General features: G+C 47.0%; 1 protein-coding gene across 3 annotated transcripts in view; it reads right to left on the minus strand.

Annotated features, from left to right (window-relative positions):
* The window catches only part of LOC117345779 (mitochondrial import inner membrane translocase subunit TIM16-like), a 638816-nt gene that overhangs the window by 23413 nt on the left and 593374 nt on the right, over window positions 1-22029 (minus strand). For all 3 annotated transcript variants that reach the window (XM_033914922.1, XM_033914919.1, XM_033914920.1), the window contains exons 20-25: window positions 17357-17461; window positions 5957-6042; window positions 5416-5557; window positions 3274-3363; window positions 2238-2354; window positions 40-175 (exon numbers count right to left, since the gene is read on the minus strand). In XM_033914922.1, the coding sequence (XP_033770813.1) occupies window positions 40-175; window positions 2238-2354; window positions 3274-3363; window positions 5416-5557; window positions 5957-6042; window positions 17357-17461 (676 nt within the window). The remainder of the gene's footprint in view (window positions 1-39; window positions 176-2237; window positions 2355-3273; window positions 3364-5415; window positions 5558-5956; window positions 6043-17356; window positions 17462-22029) is intronic.

Genomic DNA, 22029 nt, shown 5'->3' on the forward strand with positions numbered 1-22029 from the left:
TTCCAGATCTCTGCTTCCTCCCTCCCTTCCTTCACTCACCTGGGATCATATCCTTAGGCCTCAGGCTTATCCACTTGTGTTTGCCATTGGAACCAGTCAGCCAGGCAGTGGCTGAGAGAACCGGCTCCCACCACACCTCTGTTTCAGGGAAAAGGTCATCCTGGAAGTACTCATTCTGAGGCAAGAGAAAAAAACATAAGGATGAGAGGACTCAGGGAGGAGATTCAGATATCTGGACTTTACAGAAAGGGGTTCAAATAGGGCTTATCTGAGAAATGCCCAAACAGGAGAGACATTAAATGCCATACAGGGCACAGCAAAGGTGAAACCTTTCAGAAAGGGAGGAGAAAGAGAAACAGGGCTCTGGGAGAGTCTGAGTAGTTTTGGATAGTCTCACAGTTATCATAAACCCCACTAACTTGGGTGAATTCGAAACAGTGAATATGAAAGTCATATTGGCAGTGGAGAGGGAAGGGGGACTAATTTACCATTAGCACCTGCACTATTTGGAGAGTTACTGACATCCAGAATTATACTTAAGAATTCAGGCATTCACTCAAGGCCAATCACAGTCATACAAAATGCAATAAACAGAGGCAAATGAAATTAAATCCTTGAACAGTTCATGAATTTGTCATTTTATCCAATTTTTTACTACTAAGTGATTGAACTCCAGTGAACCCCTCTATCAGGTAACATGACTAGTTTAGATTCAGGACTTATGGACAAGATCTATGGTTATGATTCTTATGGGCATAGCCAGTGGGGTGCAGGGTGGGGAGGTTCAGCTGCACCCCCTTAACCAACCAAAAATGAATGCAATGTTAAATGCTTGTGGCCAGCCTCACCAGGGCCTTTCCTCTGCCGTGTCACTTCTGATGAGGCAGAGAAAAGGCCCTGGCGGGGCAGGCCACAACCAACTTGTTTACAGCATTTCCTGTGCTAGCCAGCCTTCACTGCTGCTTTAGAAGGGTCCACAGGTAATAAATACTAGCTCCACATGGGTGGGGGAGGGGAGGGGGTGTTTTAATTGGAAGCCAGACCCGTGGAGCCAGTATTTAACCAATTAGCAGCAATATTCAGACCACAAACCAGTTAAATAAGTGATTGTTGCTGTTTTCTGGGTCTCGCCGCATCTGGGTAGGTAGAATCAGTGTTTCAGCCATCATGCTGTGGCTGTCTTCAGGTGAGGTCTGCAATTTGTCTTTATATACAGTAGAGTGGGTTGACCTGATTGAGAACAGAGGTCTGTCTGTTGGTCATGAATTTGAATTTTGGCGAGAAAGTTCGTTGGCCACAAATTTGAAATGTGGTGGGAAAATTTGTTGGTCACAGATTTGAATTCTCGTAGAAACGTCCATTGCACCCAATTTTAAATTCTGGTGGGAAAGTCTGTGGTCACATTTTTTTTAAATTTTGACAGTTAAATAAGTGGATGAAGTTAGGCAAGAAAAAGGCTTCCCTAACTTTACCTGCCAAGCTAACCGGGCACTGGCCTGAACACTGAATGGTATGTGCTTAACTTCTGGCTTGCTTCTGTAACCAGATATTCAATACCAGAGCCCAGACATGGTCCAACCCTTAAAGTATTTGGGCTCAGTTCAGCCCACGTCTGTCAATGGCTTAAAAACCATTGATCACCACAGCCTGAATATTACACCCCTGAATGAATGTTGCATCCTAAGATGACTGTGTTAGACTCAATCAGTAGCTCTGACACAAATTCTGAAAATAACAGCACATGGACTTCTTCACTGTCAGCTTATGCGCTGAAATGACTTTATACAGGATAAAGCAGCTTTTAGAAAATTGTTTTCTATGGGGACATATGTCAGATGATACTAAAGCCACAGGAGCCAGCCCAACCAGCCAGGTTTACACTACAAAACCACCACTGATTATTGCTGAGTTGAAGAAAGGCTGGTGCCTGTGTACTACGAGGCCTGGATCTGGATATTTTGGGGTTGGAGGAAAGCCAGATTAGTACATGATAAGGCCTGAATTCCCTGGACAGACCTTTGAGTAGTACCATAGATAAAACAGAAAAAGAGGTAGAGAAGTGTGTCCTAATACTGCTCCAACTTGGACCTTCTGGCCCACAGTTTGGACTCTCTCTCTTTCTCTATCAATAAGGGATGGTCACAAGAAAATGGCAGAAAATAAATCAGAGGAATACTGTAGAAATGACCAAAGAAGAGAGAGCATGAGAAAAGAGAAGAATTGCTCTATCTACACACTTTTACTCTTGGGACTCTAAATACGATGGGTTCCAATGCAGTCTGCCGGAGCCGCAGTGCCTTGGCAAATTCCACATCCTTCACATTGCACTCAGTCTTAGGCAGGAAGATGAAGCCCTGTACAACAAGCAAAAGAATTGCAATTTAAATTAAACAACCATCACAAAAACCTGATTCATAACATTGGAGTTTCTTTCTTTTTCTAGATTTCTTTTATTTTTAGTGTTTTAATGTCTTAGATCCTGTATTTTGCTACAAGGTATAGCACAGGCAGCCGCCGTGCAAGTTTCCAGGTACAGCAGAGGCAACAGCGTCATGTGCTTTCCTCACACTTGCACACAGCCCTGTCATAGAACAGGCACAGGACAGGCACCTGCAGTGCAAGCTTTCTTTACTGCACACAGGGCAGGATTAATTCATCAAGGGCCCCTAGGCACACAAGTTCACTGCACCATTTACCTAGAGAAACAGCCTGCAGCAAGATCGCGATGCCAGCGATTTTTGCGCTGCTTCGGCGCTGTTTCCTCTGCCGCAGTCCTGCCCCTCTGATGTCAGAGGAGGGGCGGGACTGCGGTGGAGGAAACAGCGCCGAAGCAGCGCAAAGATCGCTGGCATCGCGATCTTGCTGCAGGCTGCTTCTCTAGGGAAATGGTGCGGGGAGTCTGGGGGAGGGGAATCCGGACGCCAGATTGGAGACCCGGACGGCAAGCGGGGAACCGGACACCGGAGGGGGGAGGGAACGGTCCGGGAGCACCCCCTCAGGGCTTGCACCGAGGCGGACCGCCCCCCCTTGGTACGCCACTGAACATATCCATTATATTCTATGGACGCATTAGCATTTAGCGCGCACTAAATTGGCTAGCGCATCTTAGTAAAAGAGGGGATATATTATAATATGTCTCTTTCATAAGTCTGTGCACTGTACAGTATGCTGTACAGGGGTGTAGTAACATTACTCGGTGCTAAGTACCTGCCATTGCAGCTGCAGCAACTAAGCACATCTGGTACTCTTTCCATCTTCATGCTCAACACTTACTTTATGAGGGTCACTGGAGCTGAAGCTGTTACAGTCAAGGAAGAAAGGTGCCTCTGGAATGATCTCGTACAAAAAGACTCTGGTGTCACCCTAAAATAAACATGGACAATGACAAGAGGCAGTAGGGTGGGGGTGGAACACAGCCTTTACTTTTTTTTTAATTAGACAATTTAAATGTTTAATTTCAAACATTTTTACTGTTGGCCGATTCTCTGGCCGATTTTGAAACAGCAACTGATTCACTATCTTTTTTACATGCCATGGCCAATCAGGGACTTTCAGCCCTAAAGAAGTCCCTGATTGGCTCAGGCGCCTCAGGCCCCAACCAAGGGAGGAGCCCGGGGCGCCTGAGCCAATCAGGGTCTTCCTTAGGGCTGAGCCTAAGGAAGTCCCTGATTGGCCATGGCATGTAAAAAAGATAGTGAATCAATCGCTGTTTCAAAATCGGCCAGAGAATCAGCCAACAGCGATTGAATTGCTATCTTTAGTGAATCTGGGCCTTGGAGAATGTATGATGAAATGATTGGGGAGTTTTTTGGTGGAGTTATATATGTGCATGGAATATTAGTGGAGTTTTTTTGAGTCCATGATTGAGGATGGTCAGTTGGGCTTTGCTCTTTTGAGTCAGTCCTAGATTTGAACATAAGAACATAAGAGTTGCCGCTGCTGGCCCAGCAGTCCGCTCATGCGGCGGCCCTTTTGGTCAAAGACCAGCGCCCTAACTGAGACTAGCCCTACCAGCGTACGTCCTTGTTCAGTAGGAACTTGTCTAACTTTGTCTTGAATCCCTGGAGGGTGTTTTCCCTATGACAGCCTCCGGGAGAGTGTTCCAGTTTTCCACCACTCTCTGGGTGAAGAAGCACTTCCTTACATTTGTATGGAATCTATCCCCTTTCAATTTTAGAGAGTGCCCTCTCGTTCTCCCTACTTTGGAGAGGGTGAACAACCTGTCCTTATCTACTAAGTCTATTCCCTTTAGTATCTTGGATGTTTCTATCATGTCCCCTCTCAATCTCCTCTGTTCGAGGGAGAAGAGGCCCAGTTTCTCTAATCTTTCGCTGTATGGCAGCTTCTCCAACCCCTTAACCATCTTAGTCGCTCTTCTCTGGACCCTCTCGAGTAGTACCGTGTCTTTCTTCATGTACAGTGACCAGTGCTGTACGCAGTACTCCAGGTGAAGGTGCACCATGGCCCGGTACAGCGGCATGATAACCTTCTCTGATCTGTTCGTGATCCCCTTCTTTATCATTCCTTGCATTCTGTTCGCCCTTTTCGCTGCCACCGCAAATTGTGTAGACGGCTTCATCGACTTGTGTAAATGTGTGGCTCTGTATTTTTGGGTTTTGAGTGTTTTGTGATGATTTATTTCCAAGTTCTTTAATTATGTATGGAAATAATCTTACCCAATTTATAGGGGAGCAAACTAGTCAGGGCCTGAAATAAGGAATTAAAATGATAGGAAGTTTAATAAGTTGCTTTCAATGCAATCAGGGTAAATTGGCGTTGGTCAACCGCCTAATCTCTAATGTATCTTAACAAACAAGTATGATTACATAATCTCATGTTTGGTAAGTGCAGTACTCCCCCATCTTCAGTTTCCCATTAAGAACTGTATCCTTAACTGAGGCTTTTTATTTGACCAATAAAATTTTGAGATTTGATTGAGGCATTTAAAATCTTTTTGCAGTATTCTAAGTGGTAATGTTTGCAACATAAAGAGCCACCTGGGGAAAAGTACTCTATGAATTACACTAATTAGGTTTCCTGAGCTGATACACTAAGCTTTGTCTTTGGCTACATTCAAATCTAGGCTAAAAGCCCACTTTTTTTGAGGCTGCTTATAACTCCTAAACCTATTCACCTGTTCAGTACCTATGTCTGTTTTAATCATTCCCACAATAAGTAATTCCCTAATTCCTTATTTGTCCTGCTTCTCTGTCCTGATTAGATAGTCCCTGTTCAACAGAGCTTACAATCTCATATGTTTAATGTACAGCATTTTACATGTCTAGTAGTGCCATAGAAATGATAAGTTTAGTACTAATTACAAAGTCAGTCTTTACTTTTAAGGGAACCATGTTAAGTCTCGCGCTCTGCTCTGCTTGCAGAATCTCTCCCGAGGCTCCACCATGTGGCACTTACCTTGCCAGTTAGAAAGATGATGCTTGTGTCCTCATCATAAAAAGGAATGAGAGTTGATGGAGACACGTCGATGCCAATAGAAGAAATGGGACCTTCTGACAGAGCCTCAACATTGTAAAGGTACAGCTGACGCTCACTTCGGCTGAAGAAATAAAGGCGACATATTTAGAAAAAAGCCCAGGACCACCAGTGAGAAATAAAAAAGGCCATCTGACAATTCTGACCCCAATCCAGGCAGGGCTGGTGTTAGATATTCTGGGGCTTAGGGCAGAAATTTGGGAGGGGACCCCAAAGCCAGCTGGCAGGCTGCACCTTTTTCTTCCTGCACCACTTGGGCCCAGGACAACTGTCCTGTTTGCATCATTTGCACCCCCTTAATGGCAGCCCAGAATCCAGGCTAAAAACTAAATCTCTTTATCCACAGAACAGGGATGGCTCTAATAAAAGCAGAACAAATTTCTTCCAAATCCTGGAAATGAGAGTATTATTGGTACTGGTTCCTCTGAAGAATGAATGTTGAACAAAAGATGTTGGCCCTTACCTGTCAAATCCTGACACCAGTAGGTACTTGCCACCACATACCCAAACCACCCGGGCTCCTCGTCCTCCTTCAGGTCCGGGACCTTCCTATGAAAGGAGGAAAATAACCTGTATTTATGGAGCAGAGACTGGAAGCTGTGCCAAATGCTTTTCTGAGATTCAGTGGTGGATGAATGTCTTCTGGATAGACCGAGTGTTGTGGTTAGACATACTGCCCATAGTTGGTTGACATTTTATCTACAGAATAGAACTTAACAGGTTTGGTGGCAAAATAAGTTTTTAGAGCCCCCCCCCCCCAGTCTGCTTGCGGAGTTCCACACGGCATTTGTATCATCCATTTTGTTTAATTTATATCTGTAATTGGCTCCGGAAAATGTGCAAGGCGTGGTTATTTTCTGTGTTTTTCCTGAATGATCATATATTTCTTTGGGGATAAGTTTTTAATTGTATATTGTAATTTACTCATTTTATATCTATTTGTTGTTGTGAATGTGTAGTTTATTTAATTTTCACCTGCTATTTGTGCATTTGACCAAGAGGGATGATGGTTGGAGTAGTCAAATAGCACATGTGCTTTTGTAAAACCTGTATATATTTGCTATATATCTCCCTCAAGCTCAGCTTACTCCCAGGGATGTCTCTTTTTAACCTGGCCAGAATTACCGTACATGCCCTGTGGAAGTCTCTGCACACTTTTAACCAGACTGGCCAATTTATATGGGTAAATCGCTAATTATGTAAGTGGTTGAGTTAGTGGTTTTGAAAAAATGCAATCATGTTCAACACTAAATTGTCCTGAGGTTTCTGGCTGTTCCTTCTAAGCAAATGAGACTAGTTTCCAAACACTCGCACATGGTTCAGTCGAAGGAAGATATTGCTGGGTCATGCTCACCCTCTGTGAAAACTTTCCTCACAGAGCAAGAACCTGTTTTCAGTGACCCAGAGGGAGACAGAATCCCCTCAAGGCAATGATGACACAAACATGAAACTTTATTATCTTGCTGTCAGATTCACAATTAAATTAAATCCCCACTATCTTTTTGGGGAGAGGGCACATATTTGGTTTGAATCAAGAAGATTTGGGTGGGGTGGTTGGGTGCAGTGAGAGGCCATAAGAGTACATGCTAATATAGGTTATATTGGATCTATACAGTTTTCTTCTTTTGGGATACTGAGGTAAGAGGGTGGGGGTGGGGGTTTATTCTATGTATGTTAAATATATGTAAAAATGTCTTATTTGAATTGTTGATTTATCCAAGGTGATACAGTTAGTTCACCCTTTATACCTTGTATCCAAAAAAGGTTTCAATGCCAGTCTTTAAACCCTCAGAGACGCCACCAGAAGATCACATTATCATATCTTCTGGCTTTACGCACCTAATCGTCATTGGGTCAATATATGGTGTGTATCAATTTCTAATTTTTTGTTTTGTTATCTTTTTAATTTAGTTTATTTTAAAACAATAAATAGTTTTAAAGAAAATTTTATATAAATTGAATACTTAGCTTAACTGGTGGTTGGTGGTTAGCAAGGGATTAATGAGCCAACATGTTTCACCCGTAGAGGGGTTTCCTCAGGTTTCCCTTTTTAGTACCAATTTTTCACGACATGACCACCCAGACATGACAAGACATGACAAGACTTAGATTGGGTGGTCATGTCGTGAAAAATTGGTACTAAAAAGGGATAGTAGCCCTGAGGAAACCCCCTCTACGGGTGAAACATGTTGGCTCATTAATCCCTTGCTAACCACCAACCACCAGTTAAGCTAAGTATTCAATTTATATAAAATTTTCTTTAAAACTATTTATTGTTTTAAAATAAACTAAATTAAAAAGATAACAAAACAAAAAATTAGAAATTGATACATACCATATATTGACCCAATGACGATTAGGTGCGTAAAGCCAGAAGATATGATAATGTGATCTTCTGGTGGCGTCTCTGAGGGTTTAAAGACTGGCATTGAAACCTTTTTTGGACACAAGATATAAAGGGTGAACTAACTGTATCACCTTGGATAAATCAGTGGTATTCTCTTCCTTGTAAAAAACTTTTTCTTGTTATATATAAGCCAGATACATCAATTTATTTGAATTGTTTGCATATGACAGCTGGTGCATTAGGAGTTTGGTCCCCATTGCGAGCTGTTCGACTGATGGCTTACCGTTTACCACAACAAATTTTCTTTAGTAGTCGGTTTGAGCTGTCTCTTCCCCTCACCCCCCTTTTTTCAGGGTCAGGGAAGAATCGTTGTTTCTTCTCATTATTTGGGTTTTCTTCCAACTCTTGGGTTTTTCCTGACACAGTTGAAAACATAAGAACATAAGAATTGCCGCTGCTGGGTCAGCCCAGTGGTCCATCGTTCCCAGCAGTCCGCTCCTGCGGTGGCCCTTAGGTCAAAGACCAGTGCCCTGAGTCTAGCCTTACCTGCCTACATTCTTTTTTTTTTTTTTAAATATTTTTATTGAAGGAACCAGTCACGAGAGGTACAATCAGCAACCAAGCCAAAAAAGGAATAACAGCATAGATACAATAATCAGGTACACAATACAGCTAGGCCAGAGATCAGGCAGTCAAACATAACCTTCTCATGAAAGTTCACAATTTTCATGTTTGTAACAGAACAACCGGAAAACAAACCTCCCTCCCTCCCCCCGCCCCAAATCCCCCACCCCCCCTCCCCTTGCATCCCAAGGAACCGACCCAACTTAGAATGAGTCCCAGCACGCCACATAGGCCACTGATTGCCAGCTAGTGGCATCCTTCTTGCGTTGCCTCTCCCATACCGCCATCTGGGACATACTAGCTCTCCATTGTTGAAACGTAGGGCACACACTACCCACCCAGTGCTGCAGAATTAGCTTCTTAACAAGCCCCAGGGCCACCAGCACAAAGCGTTGCAAAGGCGCAGAAATACCAGCCTCAGTTAGGGGATCCGTGACACCAAGCAGCAGAGTCTTGTACGACCATTCCAGAGAGCACCCCAAAACATCCTCCACCTCTTGAAGTGCACGTACCCACAGCGGTCCCACCAAAGAGCATTCCAAAAAATGATGCACTAGCGTCCCCTTGAGAGCAGGACACCGGGTACAAAAGGCATCAGGCCACAGGCCCATAGTGTAGCCAACGCAGCGGGTTATATACGCCCTATGCACGATCTTAAGATGAATTTCATGTAAAGCAACGTTAGGAGTCGCCCCCGCACCATCCGCAAAGCATTGTGACAACTCATCAACCGTAACCTCTTCACCCAACTCAGAGCTCCAGCCATCTGCCATTCGGGACAGAAAAACGTCAGCAGGCCTCCAATCTCTCCCCAGTTTGTACCAAGCCGATAGCGAGTTAAATTCAAGGGAGAGGGAAAGGAAAGCCCTATCCAGCGGGGAAAAGGTGGGTAACTCCCCGGACGGCAGCCGAAGCGAAGAACAATAACTACGTAGTTGTAGATAGAACAGTATGGACCCTGCAGTCCACGCCCAGTACTCCTGACATGCAAGAAAATCCGGCAGTCGCCCCGAACCCAGCTCCACAAGCTGGCCAACAAATCGGCACCCGGATCGACTAGCCCGCACAAAGAAGACATGTGTACCCGCAGGAAAAGCAGGATTAGCCACGAACTCCAAGAAAGGGGAGGGGCCCGACGAGCCCCCCACTTCTCTGCGCCACCAACCCCAAGCGGTCCGCAAGGGTCGCAACAAGGAAGCACAAGAGCCAGCCCCGGGTCTCAAGAGATTGAACACTGATACCGGGTCCGCCAACAGGGACCAAAATCCCCGCGGGGCAAACTTAGTCTCACCCGTGTAGATTTCGTGCACCCAACGAAGCAAAGCCGCCACGTTATAGAGACGAAGATCCGGGAGATTTACCCCTCCCTGAGACCGCTCTCTAATAAGCTTTGGGTAACCAATTCGCGCCCGTTTAGAGCGCCATATGAAAGATGAAACAATGCCTTTATATTTCCTAATATCTCTGCATGTGACCCACAGAGGCACCATCTGCAAAGGATAGAGCAACTTAGGTAAGAGGACCATCTTAAAAAGAGCAACGCGACCGAGAAAAGAAATCGGAAAGTCCATCCACCGCTTGCAAAGCGCTCCAGCCGCATCTAGTTTGTCTAGCACATTTTTCCTATATACCACCCGAGGGTCTGCATGCAAAAACACTCCCAGGTATTTAAGCGTGCCCCCAGACCATTTTAATGGGAAAGAAGGATCATGGTGAGCCACACAGTGCGAGTGGACCGCCAAAGCTTCCGACTTTTCAAAATTAATACTCAGGCCGGAAAACATGCCAAATTGTTGGATAATCTGAATTAGTGCAGGCACTCCCGTAAGAACATCCCCCAAAAATATAAGCATATCATCAGCAAACAAATTGATTTTAAATTCTTGCGACCCCAGATGTATACCCCGCAGTGTTGTAGAGTGCCTGATCTTAATCGCTAGAGGTTCAAGGGCCAATACGAACAGCATAGGAGAGAGCGGACATCCCTGACGCGTGCCTCGAGCTAAGGAAAAGGAGGAGGTGAGCGCCCCATTCACCAAGATCTGTGCAGTCGGCTGCTCATATAGGGAACGAACCCCGGCCAGAAAGCTCCCCATGATACCCATCTGTGGTAAAATCCAAAATAGATAATCCCAGAGAACTTTATCAAATGCCTTTTCCGCATCCAGGCTGACAATAAGGGCATTCTCCTGGCCCTGGTGTTTCCGTAGCAGCGCCGGGTTCTGAAGCACAGATAGGGCTCGCAAAACATTAGCGGACGAATACCGCCCTGGGACAAACCCGGCCTGGTCCGGGTGAACCAGACCGGGCAAGACCTTGCCAAGTCGTGCAGCCATAATGGCCGCGAAGAGCTTAATATCCTGATTTAACAGGGATATAGGCCGATAGGACCCCAGCTGGTCCTCCGCCCTTCCAGGCTTCGGTAATACAACAATATGAGCATGAGTAAGCCGATGTGGAGACAAACCCCCCTCACACATGGCCTGACATAAAGCCTGAAAGGGACCAATAATCCTCTCCCCCAGCAATTTGTAGTATTCGGGGCCCAGTCCATCCGGGCCAGGAGCCTTCGCAAGCTTTAGAGCCCGTATAGCTCTCTGGATCTCAATGCCCTGCACTGGAGCGTTAAGTGCATCTCTCTGGTCCTGGGACAGCTCAGGAAGGGGAAGGCCTCGAAAAAACTCTGCTCTCTGCTCAGTGTCACAGCTCCCCCGATCGTATAGAGCCTGATAAAACTGTACAAAGCTCTGTTGAATAGCCTCGGGCGAAGTTGCCTCAGAGCCATCAGGAGCCCAGATTTTGGGAATATGTTGCCTGCGGGCCCTGTGGTTAACCAAGGAGGCCAGCAACTTCCCCGCCTTGTTGCCCCACCTATGCAAACGGTATTTATACAACTGAATATCCCTTAGGGCCCTCTGCGCCAGCAAATCATTAATTTGACGTCGCAACTCTATGTATTGACTCTTAAGGGCTATGGAACTCTTTCTATGCAGCTCCCCCCGCACCTGGCCCAACTGGCGGGACAGATCCAGCAGAGCCTTATCCTGTACCTTCCGCTTATGGGAGGTGTAAGCTATAATTTTACCCCGTAGAACAGCTTTACTAGCCTCCCAGTATACCACCTCAGAAACATCAGAAGAGGAGTTATCGGCTAGATAAGAATCCCATTGATTTACCAAGAAAGTGCGGAAATCTTTATCCTCATACAAAGTGGGATTCATTCTCCAACCCGACAAGTTCCTCTGGGGCGCCTGGTGATCAAGAAGCTCCATCCAGACCATGTGATGATCGGAGAGTACTCCGTCCTCAATCATCACTCTCCGAACTCCGGACAAAAGGGGTGGGGCAACTAACAAATAATCCAATCTACTGTGTGCTTTATGCACTGAGGAGTAAAAAGTAAAATCGGATTCGTCTGGATGGAGCGTGCGCCAAAGGTCCACAAGGCCCAACTGCGAGGCAACAAAATTGATCCCCTTGTGTTCCCCTTGAGGTAAACGAGGTCTGGGAGGCTTACAGTCAATTAGGGGGTCAGCAGTAATATTGAAATCTCCACCGAGCACCAATTGGTACTCGGAAAAGGGGGCAAGGGCAGCAACTAAAACAGAGAAAAAACGGTGAGAATACACATTAGGGGCATATATAGAGCAAAAAACATATTTCGTTCCCTGAAACACCCCTGCCCAGATTACATACCGGCCCTCAGGGTCCGAGATCAATTTGTGCATAGTACAAGTATGTTTCTTGTGGAAAAGCACAGCTACACCCCTCTGTCTGTTATTAAAGGACGCAAAGACAAGCTCACCCACCCAATCCCTGCGGAGCTTAGCATGCTCAGGCGCGTTGAGATGTGTCTCTTGAAGAAGCAAGACATCCACCTGTAATTTCCTACAGTACTGAAGTACCTTGCTACGCTTAACAGGAGAGTGCAACCCATCTACATTAAAGCTAGCAATCTTAACCCCCGGCATAAGAACCAGATATATCCAAAATACACAAAAAAGACCAAAGATCATACGGGACGGCAGCACCAGCCTCCCAGCCGAGCCGGCGCTCCGTCCACTCAGACAAGAATTCAGACTGAGCCAGATTCCTAGGATGCAATCCATACCCCAAACTACCCACCAACTCAACTTTCAACGTCTTCAAACAAACCCCCCCCCAACAGACAAAATAACCCACCTCCCTCCCCTCCAGCAAACCCACCACCTCATCCCCCATCCACACTGGCGACCACACCCCCATGCCACCAACACCCACCGCACTCAAACACAGATGCTCACACTCCCCCCGCACCCTCCCCCAACCCCCCCCCCCCCCACGCAACTCCCGCCACAAGTATCGCTCGCAGCCATAGCCAAACCAACATAAGATAAAACAGTGGAGAATAGAGGACAGGAAAACATCCCCGCCCCTGGACATAAAGACCAAACATAGAGGGTCACAAAATAGTAAAAGAGATCCAAAACAGCCAGCCCCGCACAACAAAACAAGGCAGCTAGCTCTCCTGAGCAGGTCAAAGAGGGATTCAGAATATAGTTATCAGAAGTCCAATCCTGCTCAAAAGCCAGCTGAAAGGGGCAGGAGCGTCCCCTCCCCAAGTATCTTGCCAACAAACCGCCAATGGCCCCGCAGTTCGTATCCGGTGGCAGCGCAACTATATCCAAGCCAAGCAGCTCCATCCAAAGGGCAGCAAAGTAGTCCAAACAGGCAAGAATAGTCCTTGGCCTAGATGAGTCCCCAAAGCAAAAGTCTCCTAATCCTCTGGCCGGGATGCCCCCTGAAGAGCAAGCTCATTACTGAGCAGGGAGACTCTCAATGAAGCGCTTCAGCTCCTCTGCCTTAGATACCGTAAAGGTGCGGTTCTCATGGGTCAAGCGCACCTTAGCCGGGTAGAGAAAGGCAAATCGAATTCCCCTGGAAACCAGTTGAGAGCAGTAAGGCGTGAAGGTTCTTCTCAGCTCCGCCACTTTAGTAGAGAAATCCTGAAATATCAGTAGCTTAGCGCCCTCGTATAGCAGATGTCGCGCCCTCTTAAACAGATCAAGTAAGCGGGCCTTAACAGCATAGTTGTGGAAGCGGGCCAGCACAGCTCGAGGTCTGGTACTACCATCTGAATCACGCCGGTGCCCCACACGATGGACACGCTCCACTACCACGGGTCCCTCAGCGTCCGGGAAGCCGAGCTCCTTGGGCAGCCAATGTTCAATCAAGTGCTTTAGCTCAGAATCTTGTACAGTCTCTGGTATTCCAATAAATCTAAGATTCTTTCTGCGAGCCCGATTCTCCTGATCTTCCACTTTCTCCTCCAGCTGGGAAACCCGGGCTTCCAGAGAAGCAAGCCTGCCATCCGCTATGCCAGCCCTGTCTTCTTGAGCCGAAATTCGCTCCTCTACTTGTTGCAGTTGAGCAGCCTGCCCCACCAGGGTATCTTTAAGGTCATCCATAGAGGCATGCAGCTTGGCCAGTTTTTCATCAAGCAGCTGCGAAAGGTGCCTCATGGAGACCTGCATCACCTCGTCCGGGGAGTGGGCCGTCACGGCGTCTGTTTGGGTCTCCGCCATCTTGCTCGCCGGGCTCCCAGAGGTCTTAGTCGGCCGCGAAACCTTTGGCGGCATACTCTGCCGCTGGAGAATGCAAGTCTTGGTGGTGCTCAGCCCCCGGCCGGTTTCCTGTTCTTAGCAACCACTGCACCTTTAAAGATCTTGCAAGGGTCTATCAGTGTTGCCACAATAGGTTCAGTATCCTATACTTGGCTCACATAAGAAGCAGAGTATGAAGGGAGGAAGATGAATACATGCGAGGGAGGCAGAGTGGATCTCAGTCCAAAAGCTCACCAGCCAGCACGTGGTCCCCCGCCATCTTGTGCGCCGGGCTCCCTAAGGACTGTGGCGGCCGCGAAATCGCTGGCGGCATACTCCTCCGCCGAGGCGCGCAAGTCGCGTTTTCGGTCCTCCGCCGGTTCCCGGCGCCTAGCAACGGCTGCGCCGCATAGTTTTAGGCCGATTCTGGGCAGGATTGCGCCGGGAGGGGAGGAAGTCAAGGGAAGCAGAGCGGAGCTCGGTGCCCAGACGTCCGCTCAGGAACCAGCCATCACGTGACCCCCCACCTGCCTACATTCTGGTTCAGCAGGAACTTGTCTAACTTTGTTTTGAATTTTTGGAGGGTGCTTTCCCTTATTATAGCCCCCGGAAGAGCATTCCAGTTTTTTACCACTCTCTGGGTGAAGGAGAACTTCCTTACGTTTGTACGGAATCTATCCCCTTTTAACTTTAGAGAGTGCCCTCTCGTTCTCTCTACCTTGGAGAGGGTGAACAATCTGTCTTTATCTACTAAGTCTATTCCCTTCATATCTTGAATGTTTCAATCATGTCCCCTCTTAGTCTCTTTTCAAGGGAGAAGAGGCTCAGTTTCTCTAATCTCTCGCTGTACGGCAACTCCTCCAGCCCCTTAACCATTTTAATTGCTCTTCTCTGGACAATGATTTTCGGGGTAAATGCAGACTAACCTCCACTTCCTGCATCAGCTGATCTTTTCTTTTTTGCTGGTATGGGAAGGTGATATATCCATAAACGGCATTTTCCATTCTTCTCCCCAAATGTTCCAAAGAGCTTGTCGTATTTCTTTGTCAGTTTGGCTTGACCAGGAGGCTCCTCCTGAATTGCTTTGGCATTTTCAAATGAGTCAACTGCTCACATGGGAATAGCGATCAGTCACTGATTTCTCATCTTTACAGGATTCACATTTTCAGGCAACACGAGAGTCATTTTGAAACACATTTGACTGTAATGCAGTGGCATAGCCATGGGTTGGCCTGGGTGGGCACAGACCTACTCAATTCTTGCCACAATTCTACCCAGTCTAGTGACCCATGAGGCCCATCTCTTTCTGAGCCTCACCTCCCCTAGTCTACCTCCTAGGAATTGCTGACAGCGATGTCTCTAGGCAACCTGCACTGACCCTGCAGGCTTTCCTCTACTGTGCCCCTGCCAGTGAAGAAACAGGAAAGGCCATCATTGAGGGTGGGGCAGTAGATGGAAGCTTGCATGGCTGGCATAGGTTGCCTATAGGAATCGTCAACCGTGACATCTCTGAGGTAGACTGGGTAGAGGGAGGTTCAGAAAGAGATAAGACAGATGCTGGGCTGTAGACTCCTGGAGGAGCAGAAGATGTATGTATGGAGGTGAGAGTGAGGGTGGCAAGGGCCCACCCAACATAGCAGGTCTGGTTACACCCCTGCTGTAGTTACTTGAAGTAGAGTACTAAATGGTTAAAATCTATAGAATCTATAAAATCTATAGAAGCTTGTTGCCCTTACTTATGGCTCAAAACTTATAGTTTGCTGTTGTTGGGTGGTGAGAAGGTTTACATTGGGGAAGGGGGATAGAGGGGAGGAGAGGATTCAGGCAGAAATGTACATGTGTTTAAAATTCGAGCATGCTTTTTGGAATAGCTTCTTTTGTGTAATGGTTTGACAATTGTGTTTTTATATTTGGTACCTTGATATGCTCAATAAAATTTCTTTTCAAATAAATGAGATTTGAAAATAAAGCAAATCCTCATTAATGGTACCACCCCAATAGCCCTCATAGCTACAGGTGGCACTTATATGGCAGTAGAGTAGGGTTTTTGTGGGCTCACACTTTCCTCTATAAATGTGGTGGTTAGAGTGGCTTATGGGCCTGGGTCCTCCTCTCTATGGTTCACTAGCCTATCCAACAAACAACAGTGGAGGTTCAAGAACGATGGTGTGCAATTTTATTAATCAAATCACAGTCTTGTGCGGTGGCTTGACACACACATATTTTGGCCTCTATGGCCTCTTTCAGGAGCCTGGCATTTTATGCACTACCAAAGACAGCCTATTAAATAATTCTGAGGTTTGTGGGGCGGGGATGCTATCCCAGCAATTTTTTAAAATATCCTCCTTCTTATCAGTGACTAAGCTGATCACTAGCCTATCCACCAGGTTACTTAAGACACCTGTGTGATGTTCTATTAGGCTTTCTCATACCAAGTGCTGCTCTTCTAGAGACAAATATGTAAGCTTTATTTTTATTTTTTGAGGCTGGGAGGTGGGTCAGTGAGCAGTGGGAGAATGTGTGTGTGTATGTGTAGGGGATTATACCTTCATGTATCCAGTGGTCATCTGGTCAGTTTGGGTCCCTATGTGGCACTTAGACGCTTCTAAAAAAGGTCTAGTTCTAAATGTCTAAATTCTGTCCAGGGTGTCTTGGTAAAAGTTCAGTTATTGCTACAAGGTGTCCAAGTTAAACATTCCCAAAGCCCACCTAAAACATGTCCATAACATACCTCCTAGCACGTCTCCCTGAAACTCTGGATGCACATCGGGAGAAATGTCTTGCTAGACGTTCAGGAAAAATGTTTTGATTATTGGCACTTGGATGTCCCAGCAAATAGGATGTCCAAGCGCCAACATAGGCCTTTTTTTTTTGGTCTTTTTATCTTTATGATTATACGCCCCATAGCTTTAAAGAATTGATTATGAGCCCCATAGCATTAAAGAAATTACTTTCAAAGCTCCATTAGACCACTAAGTATAATCTGGGGATAGGAGAGAAACAATTTCAATATTCTAACAGTTTACTACAGACTATTTCTACATGTCTTTCCCCAGAGGGATTTGGTACACTTTTTCTTTATTCTCTGTTCGTTCTAGATGAGTTTTTGTCTCCCTCAGTGTACCTAAGACCTGCCTTGGCTATGGTTGGCTAACACAGAGTCCATACTTGTTTGGATCTTTAGTTCTCTCATTCTGAATGTGTTAGGGAGGAGACTCTAACCTTCTTGAGCCTATTAACAGCTGCCCTGTAGAGGTCATGGGGGAGATGGGCTCTTCAATTGTACATATGTATGGGAGATCCCTCTCACCTGCACTGGCTTTGTAGATCTACGGGGGTCATAAAGCCGAACTTTGCCATCCTTGCAAACTGTTGCCAGCAGCTGTCCATCTGGGCTCCAAGCCAGACTTAAGATCTACAATCAGCATGAAACATAAGGAAAGAACAGGAAATACAATGAGCAATGGCCATGTCAATTTTACATGTGCTTATTTAATTTCTCTCCCAGAAATTTCCACCCTCAAGTGATTCCTAGTAGTTTCCATAGTGGAAGCAATAGTATGAAACCAAGTGGAGAGGAAGGGCCTCCTTTTGAGCTAGTTACTGGCAAACTTATGAGTTACACCATTTGCCTGCCATTCTTTGTTTGAAACCAAAGCACACCATCTTCACAACACACCTGAATAACTGAATCTTGCTGATGTGTCTGATATTTTGTTGATGAAAAAGTGTTACTTCCCTCAATAAACATAGGAAGCAGAGTGTTGTAAGTTACAAAGAACATGTAAGCTTTTAATCCAGGCCTTCTAGATTACCCAGAACTGAGCATCCAGGTTTGGTCATAGGTGGGTAGAAAGTAATTGAAAAATGGCATGATGACGCAAATTTTATTAAAATATTTATTTTGTTTATTGTCATAATTAATTATCAAAAGATTAGTTGTGTCATCTGGCATTCTGACAAAGAATCTCAATCTGATAATTCGTTGCTCCCCAATATGTACCTTTTGTCCTGCATGACATCTTTACTTGTCAGCCAATCCACTAACAGGGGCTGTCTTTAGCTTTGGACAAAGGAAATTCCTTTACAAGTTTTTTCAGCTCAAAGACATAGTTTTTAAAGTCATATTTTTGTTTACATTAATTTCTGAATATGTATAAACATTTTATAATATAGCCAATATTCTTTTTGTCACTCTCAAAACTTATTTCAGACAGTTTGTCTGTGTGAAAGTCAACCTGCTGAAAAGTTCATGTCTCTATCAGCACCATAGAAAGGAGGAGGGCTATTCCCCCATGGTCTGAGCTTTGCAAAAACTGACAGTTTCAAGTTTCACTGACACACACACAGAAGACCCAGACCCCTTCCTATACTAGAGGTCAGAGGGTTTCCATGGTAACAGTGTTCCTGGCTTTAACCTAACCATTTCCAGATGTTGCCTAAAGATTTCTTCTTAAAGTTTCTTACATCTTATATATATATATATAAAACATTTAAGTATAAGTACAAATCATTTTCTCACATCTCATTCATAGCATCCATCATTCATTTGGGCCCCCATTCACACATCCAACACAGTATATTACATTTATACTTAATACATGTTATACTCCATTTTGGACTATAGAGTCTAATATGCTCTTCCTAACCGGCCTAAGCACATCTGTTATCAATTAGAACCACGAGCTCAAAGCGGGAAACGAACAAAGACAGAGAGAGAGAGAGAGAGAGAGAGAAAGAAATATGGAGGCAGTTTCATACCTCTAGAAATGTGTCCTGATTTCCCTTATGGTCTGGCTTAATAGCAAAGTACATAAGAAGAATATTATTATGCGAGGGTCACGTGATGACGCTGAGCTAAGCGGTGGCTCCCTGCTCTAGCTCCGACCCTCTCACGCTTTATTTTACGCTTTTTTGCCACCTTCCTGCCTCATCCCGGTGTCTACTTGGTCCCCCGGCGGAGCGGAGCAGTCTGCGGTGCAGGTGACTCGCTGGGCGGCTTCTTCGGGTGCTCCTGGAGCGCGTTATGCCCATAAAGACCCCGCGGCCGGCTCGGAATCAGCGTGCGTCCGGGGCTCCCAATATGGCATCGGTATCTCCGCCCCCGCCACGAGTTCTACTCCAGGACGATGCGGTCAAGGAATTGACCAAGACCATTTCGGCGGCCACAGACGAGAGGCTCACAAAGCTCCAGGCGACTGTAGACGACATCCGGGACTGCCTGGAGCGTCATGGCCAGCGACTACAGACTGTGGAGACTAGAATTGCAGCCCAGGAGGATCGGTCGGCGGTGGCGGAGACGCAGATACAGGCCCAGCAGGCGCAGTGTGCGACCCTCCACGAGCGCCTTGAAGATCAAGAAAATCGAGGCCGCCGAAATAATATCCGGCTGGTGGGCCTGGCGGAGACTCTCCGGGAGGCAGAGCTGCGGGAGCTAGTGGAGCAGTGGCTTCCCGGAGCGGTGGGCTTTGTTCCAGCGGGGTCCCGCACTCTGGTGGAGCAGGTGCATCGCCTGGGCCCTCGCCGAGAGGGAGAGGGCCGGCCTCGACCTGTCATCGCAAGGTACCTGAACTTCGCGGACAAAGCGCAAGTTATGGCCCTGTATCGAAAAAAGGGCGCGCTGGAGCATGCTGGCACTAAACTTTTATTGTTCAACGATTATTCAGCCGAGGTGGCTGCCCGTCGGCGTGCCCTGGCGCCTTACTGCACTGAGCTTCGCAATAGAGGGCTTCGGTTTGTGGTGCAATACCCGGCCCGGGTGTGGATCTTTGAGGCGGGGGGGCCGAAGATATGTGAAGATGTAGAGGCGCTTCGGGCATACATAAGAGCCTTAGCCCCTGTGCCTCCGGCGCCCTGAGCTTTGTTTGACTTTTGGTCTTCCTTGATGCTTCATTTTTTTTTGCTTCATTTTTTCGGCAGGGGGATTGGTTGATCTTGAGCCCCTGTCCCTTGACCGTGGGATGGATTTGCTCTTCTCGATGCCGATTGGACCTCCTGCCCGTTGCGGCCATGCCTGGTTCATTTGGGGCAGACTGGATGTGGGCTGTAGACTGGACTACCTGCTTCCTGGGATGGTGATCCTGTTTTGTTCTCCGGAGGAACCGTCCTGAGGGTCCTCCCCTGGTATGCCAGATGTCATGTCCTCGTACAGTGGCCCCTTGCCCGGGATTCCTTCCTCCTGGACCCTCTGGTATGCGCTGGTGTCCTTGATCGGAGAGGCGCAGGCTGGAGCTGGTTACCCTGCATTATGATCCTTGAGCATTGGGTGCCGTCTTGGATTCCTGCTGGTTTTGCTGTCCCCAGGACTTGATTCTTCTGCTTCACCGTTTCTTTTTTCTGGATTTGGGGGGTTTGGGGGGGCCTGTTCTCTTGGGGGGGAGTGGGTGGATGTCTTCTTGGATGTTTGCGTGAGGGGGTTGGGGGGGCATCTAGTACTGTGTTTTTACTGCAGAGGGGGGGAGGGATGGGTTGGGGGGTTTGTTGAGGCTGGGGGGGTTTGGGGGTAGGGTGGGGGAGTGTGTGTCTGTTGGTGGGTGGTGTGTTTGGGGGTGGCTGTTTGGGTGCTGTGGACGGGGAGGGGGGGGTTGGTTGGCTGTGTGGGGGGGACCTCTGGTTCTATGGAGTGTTTGGAGTTTTAGTGCCTCTTCTTGGGGGTTTGGCTGGGAGACCCTCGGGAATTGTGAGATGTTTCTATGGAATTGGGCATTGGTGACTGGCACCTCCCATGGCTATGGCTGATCTTGTCTGTATAACGTTAAATGTGGCGGGCCTTAATTCTCCTGTGAAACGCACCAAGGTCCTATCCTTCTTGAAGAGGGAGAAAGTCTCGGTTGCCTTTCTGCAGGAGACTCACCTCACGGTATGTGAACACCAGAAGTTGAAGCGTGACTGGGTGGGTGAAGTGGCTGCGTCCTCCTATTCAACTAGGCAGAGGGGGGTGGCCATTCTCATTCATAAGGCTGTCTTGGCGGTCACCCACAGGGTTATCTGGGATCCTCAGGGTCGATATGTTATTTGGGCGGGGACTTTGTCTAACAAACCTGTAGTGCTCTGCAACGTCTATGCGCCTAATGTTTATTCTCACTCTTTCTTCTCTACTCTTTTGGCTCACTTGATAGCGCTACCAAATTATGAGCTCTTGGTGGGAGGGGATTTTAATATCACTAGTGACCCTTCCATAGACTGCAAGCCCCCAAGACCAGTGGCGGCGGACAATGAGCGTCGGGGGGTGAATTTCCTGATGGGGGAGTTAGATCTCCAAGATGTGTGGAGGGTCTATCACCCTGGGGAGGTGGATTTTACCTTTTTTTCTGGGGTGCACCATAGCCATTCCCGTTTGGACTATTTTTTGCTCCCCTCTCGTTCCATTGGCCGGGCAGCGTGCACTCACATCCTGGACGTCCCTTTTAGTGATCATGCTGCTGTGTCTATGACTCTCAAGTGGGGGGGTGGGCCAATTGCTGAGCGCATCTGGCGTTTTAATCCTTCCCTATATCTGGACGCGGATTTTCATACTTATCTTATAGAGGAATGGACTAAGTATAAGCAGACGAATGAAGGGACTGCTGTTTCGGTCACCGTGTTTTGGGAGGCTGCAAAGGCTTATTTGCGTGGCTGCATCATAGCCTACTCTATTCGCAAACGCAAATCGCGGGATGCTGAGCTCACGTTGTTGGCAAAACAACTGCGGGAACACCGCTTCTATCATTTACGGCACCGCTCGGAGGAGGCTCGCCAATCGTATCTTCGTTTGCGTAAACAGATTGATGCCATTCTCACTGAGCGGGCTTTAACGCATATTGATGTTTACAAATTTCAACTTTACAGATGGGGTAATCGGGCGGGGAAGCTTTTAGCCAACCTGGTTCGGCCAGTACGTCGTGCTGCTCGTGTCTCTTGTATTCGAGACTCTTCCAATGTGCTACATACAGCAGATGCGGATATTCACTCCCAATTTGTGCGTTTCTACAGTGATCTGTATAA

Source organism: Geotrypetes seraphini, chromosome 11 (genome assembly GCF_902459505.1).
Source record: "Geotrypetes seraphini chromosome 11, aGeoSer1.1, whole genome shotgun sequence".
Taxonomy (NCBI): domain Eukaryota; kingdom Metazoa; phylum Chordata; class Amphibia; order Gymnophiona; family Dermophiidae; genus Geotrypetes; species Geotrypetes seraphini.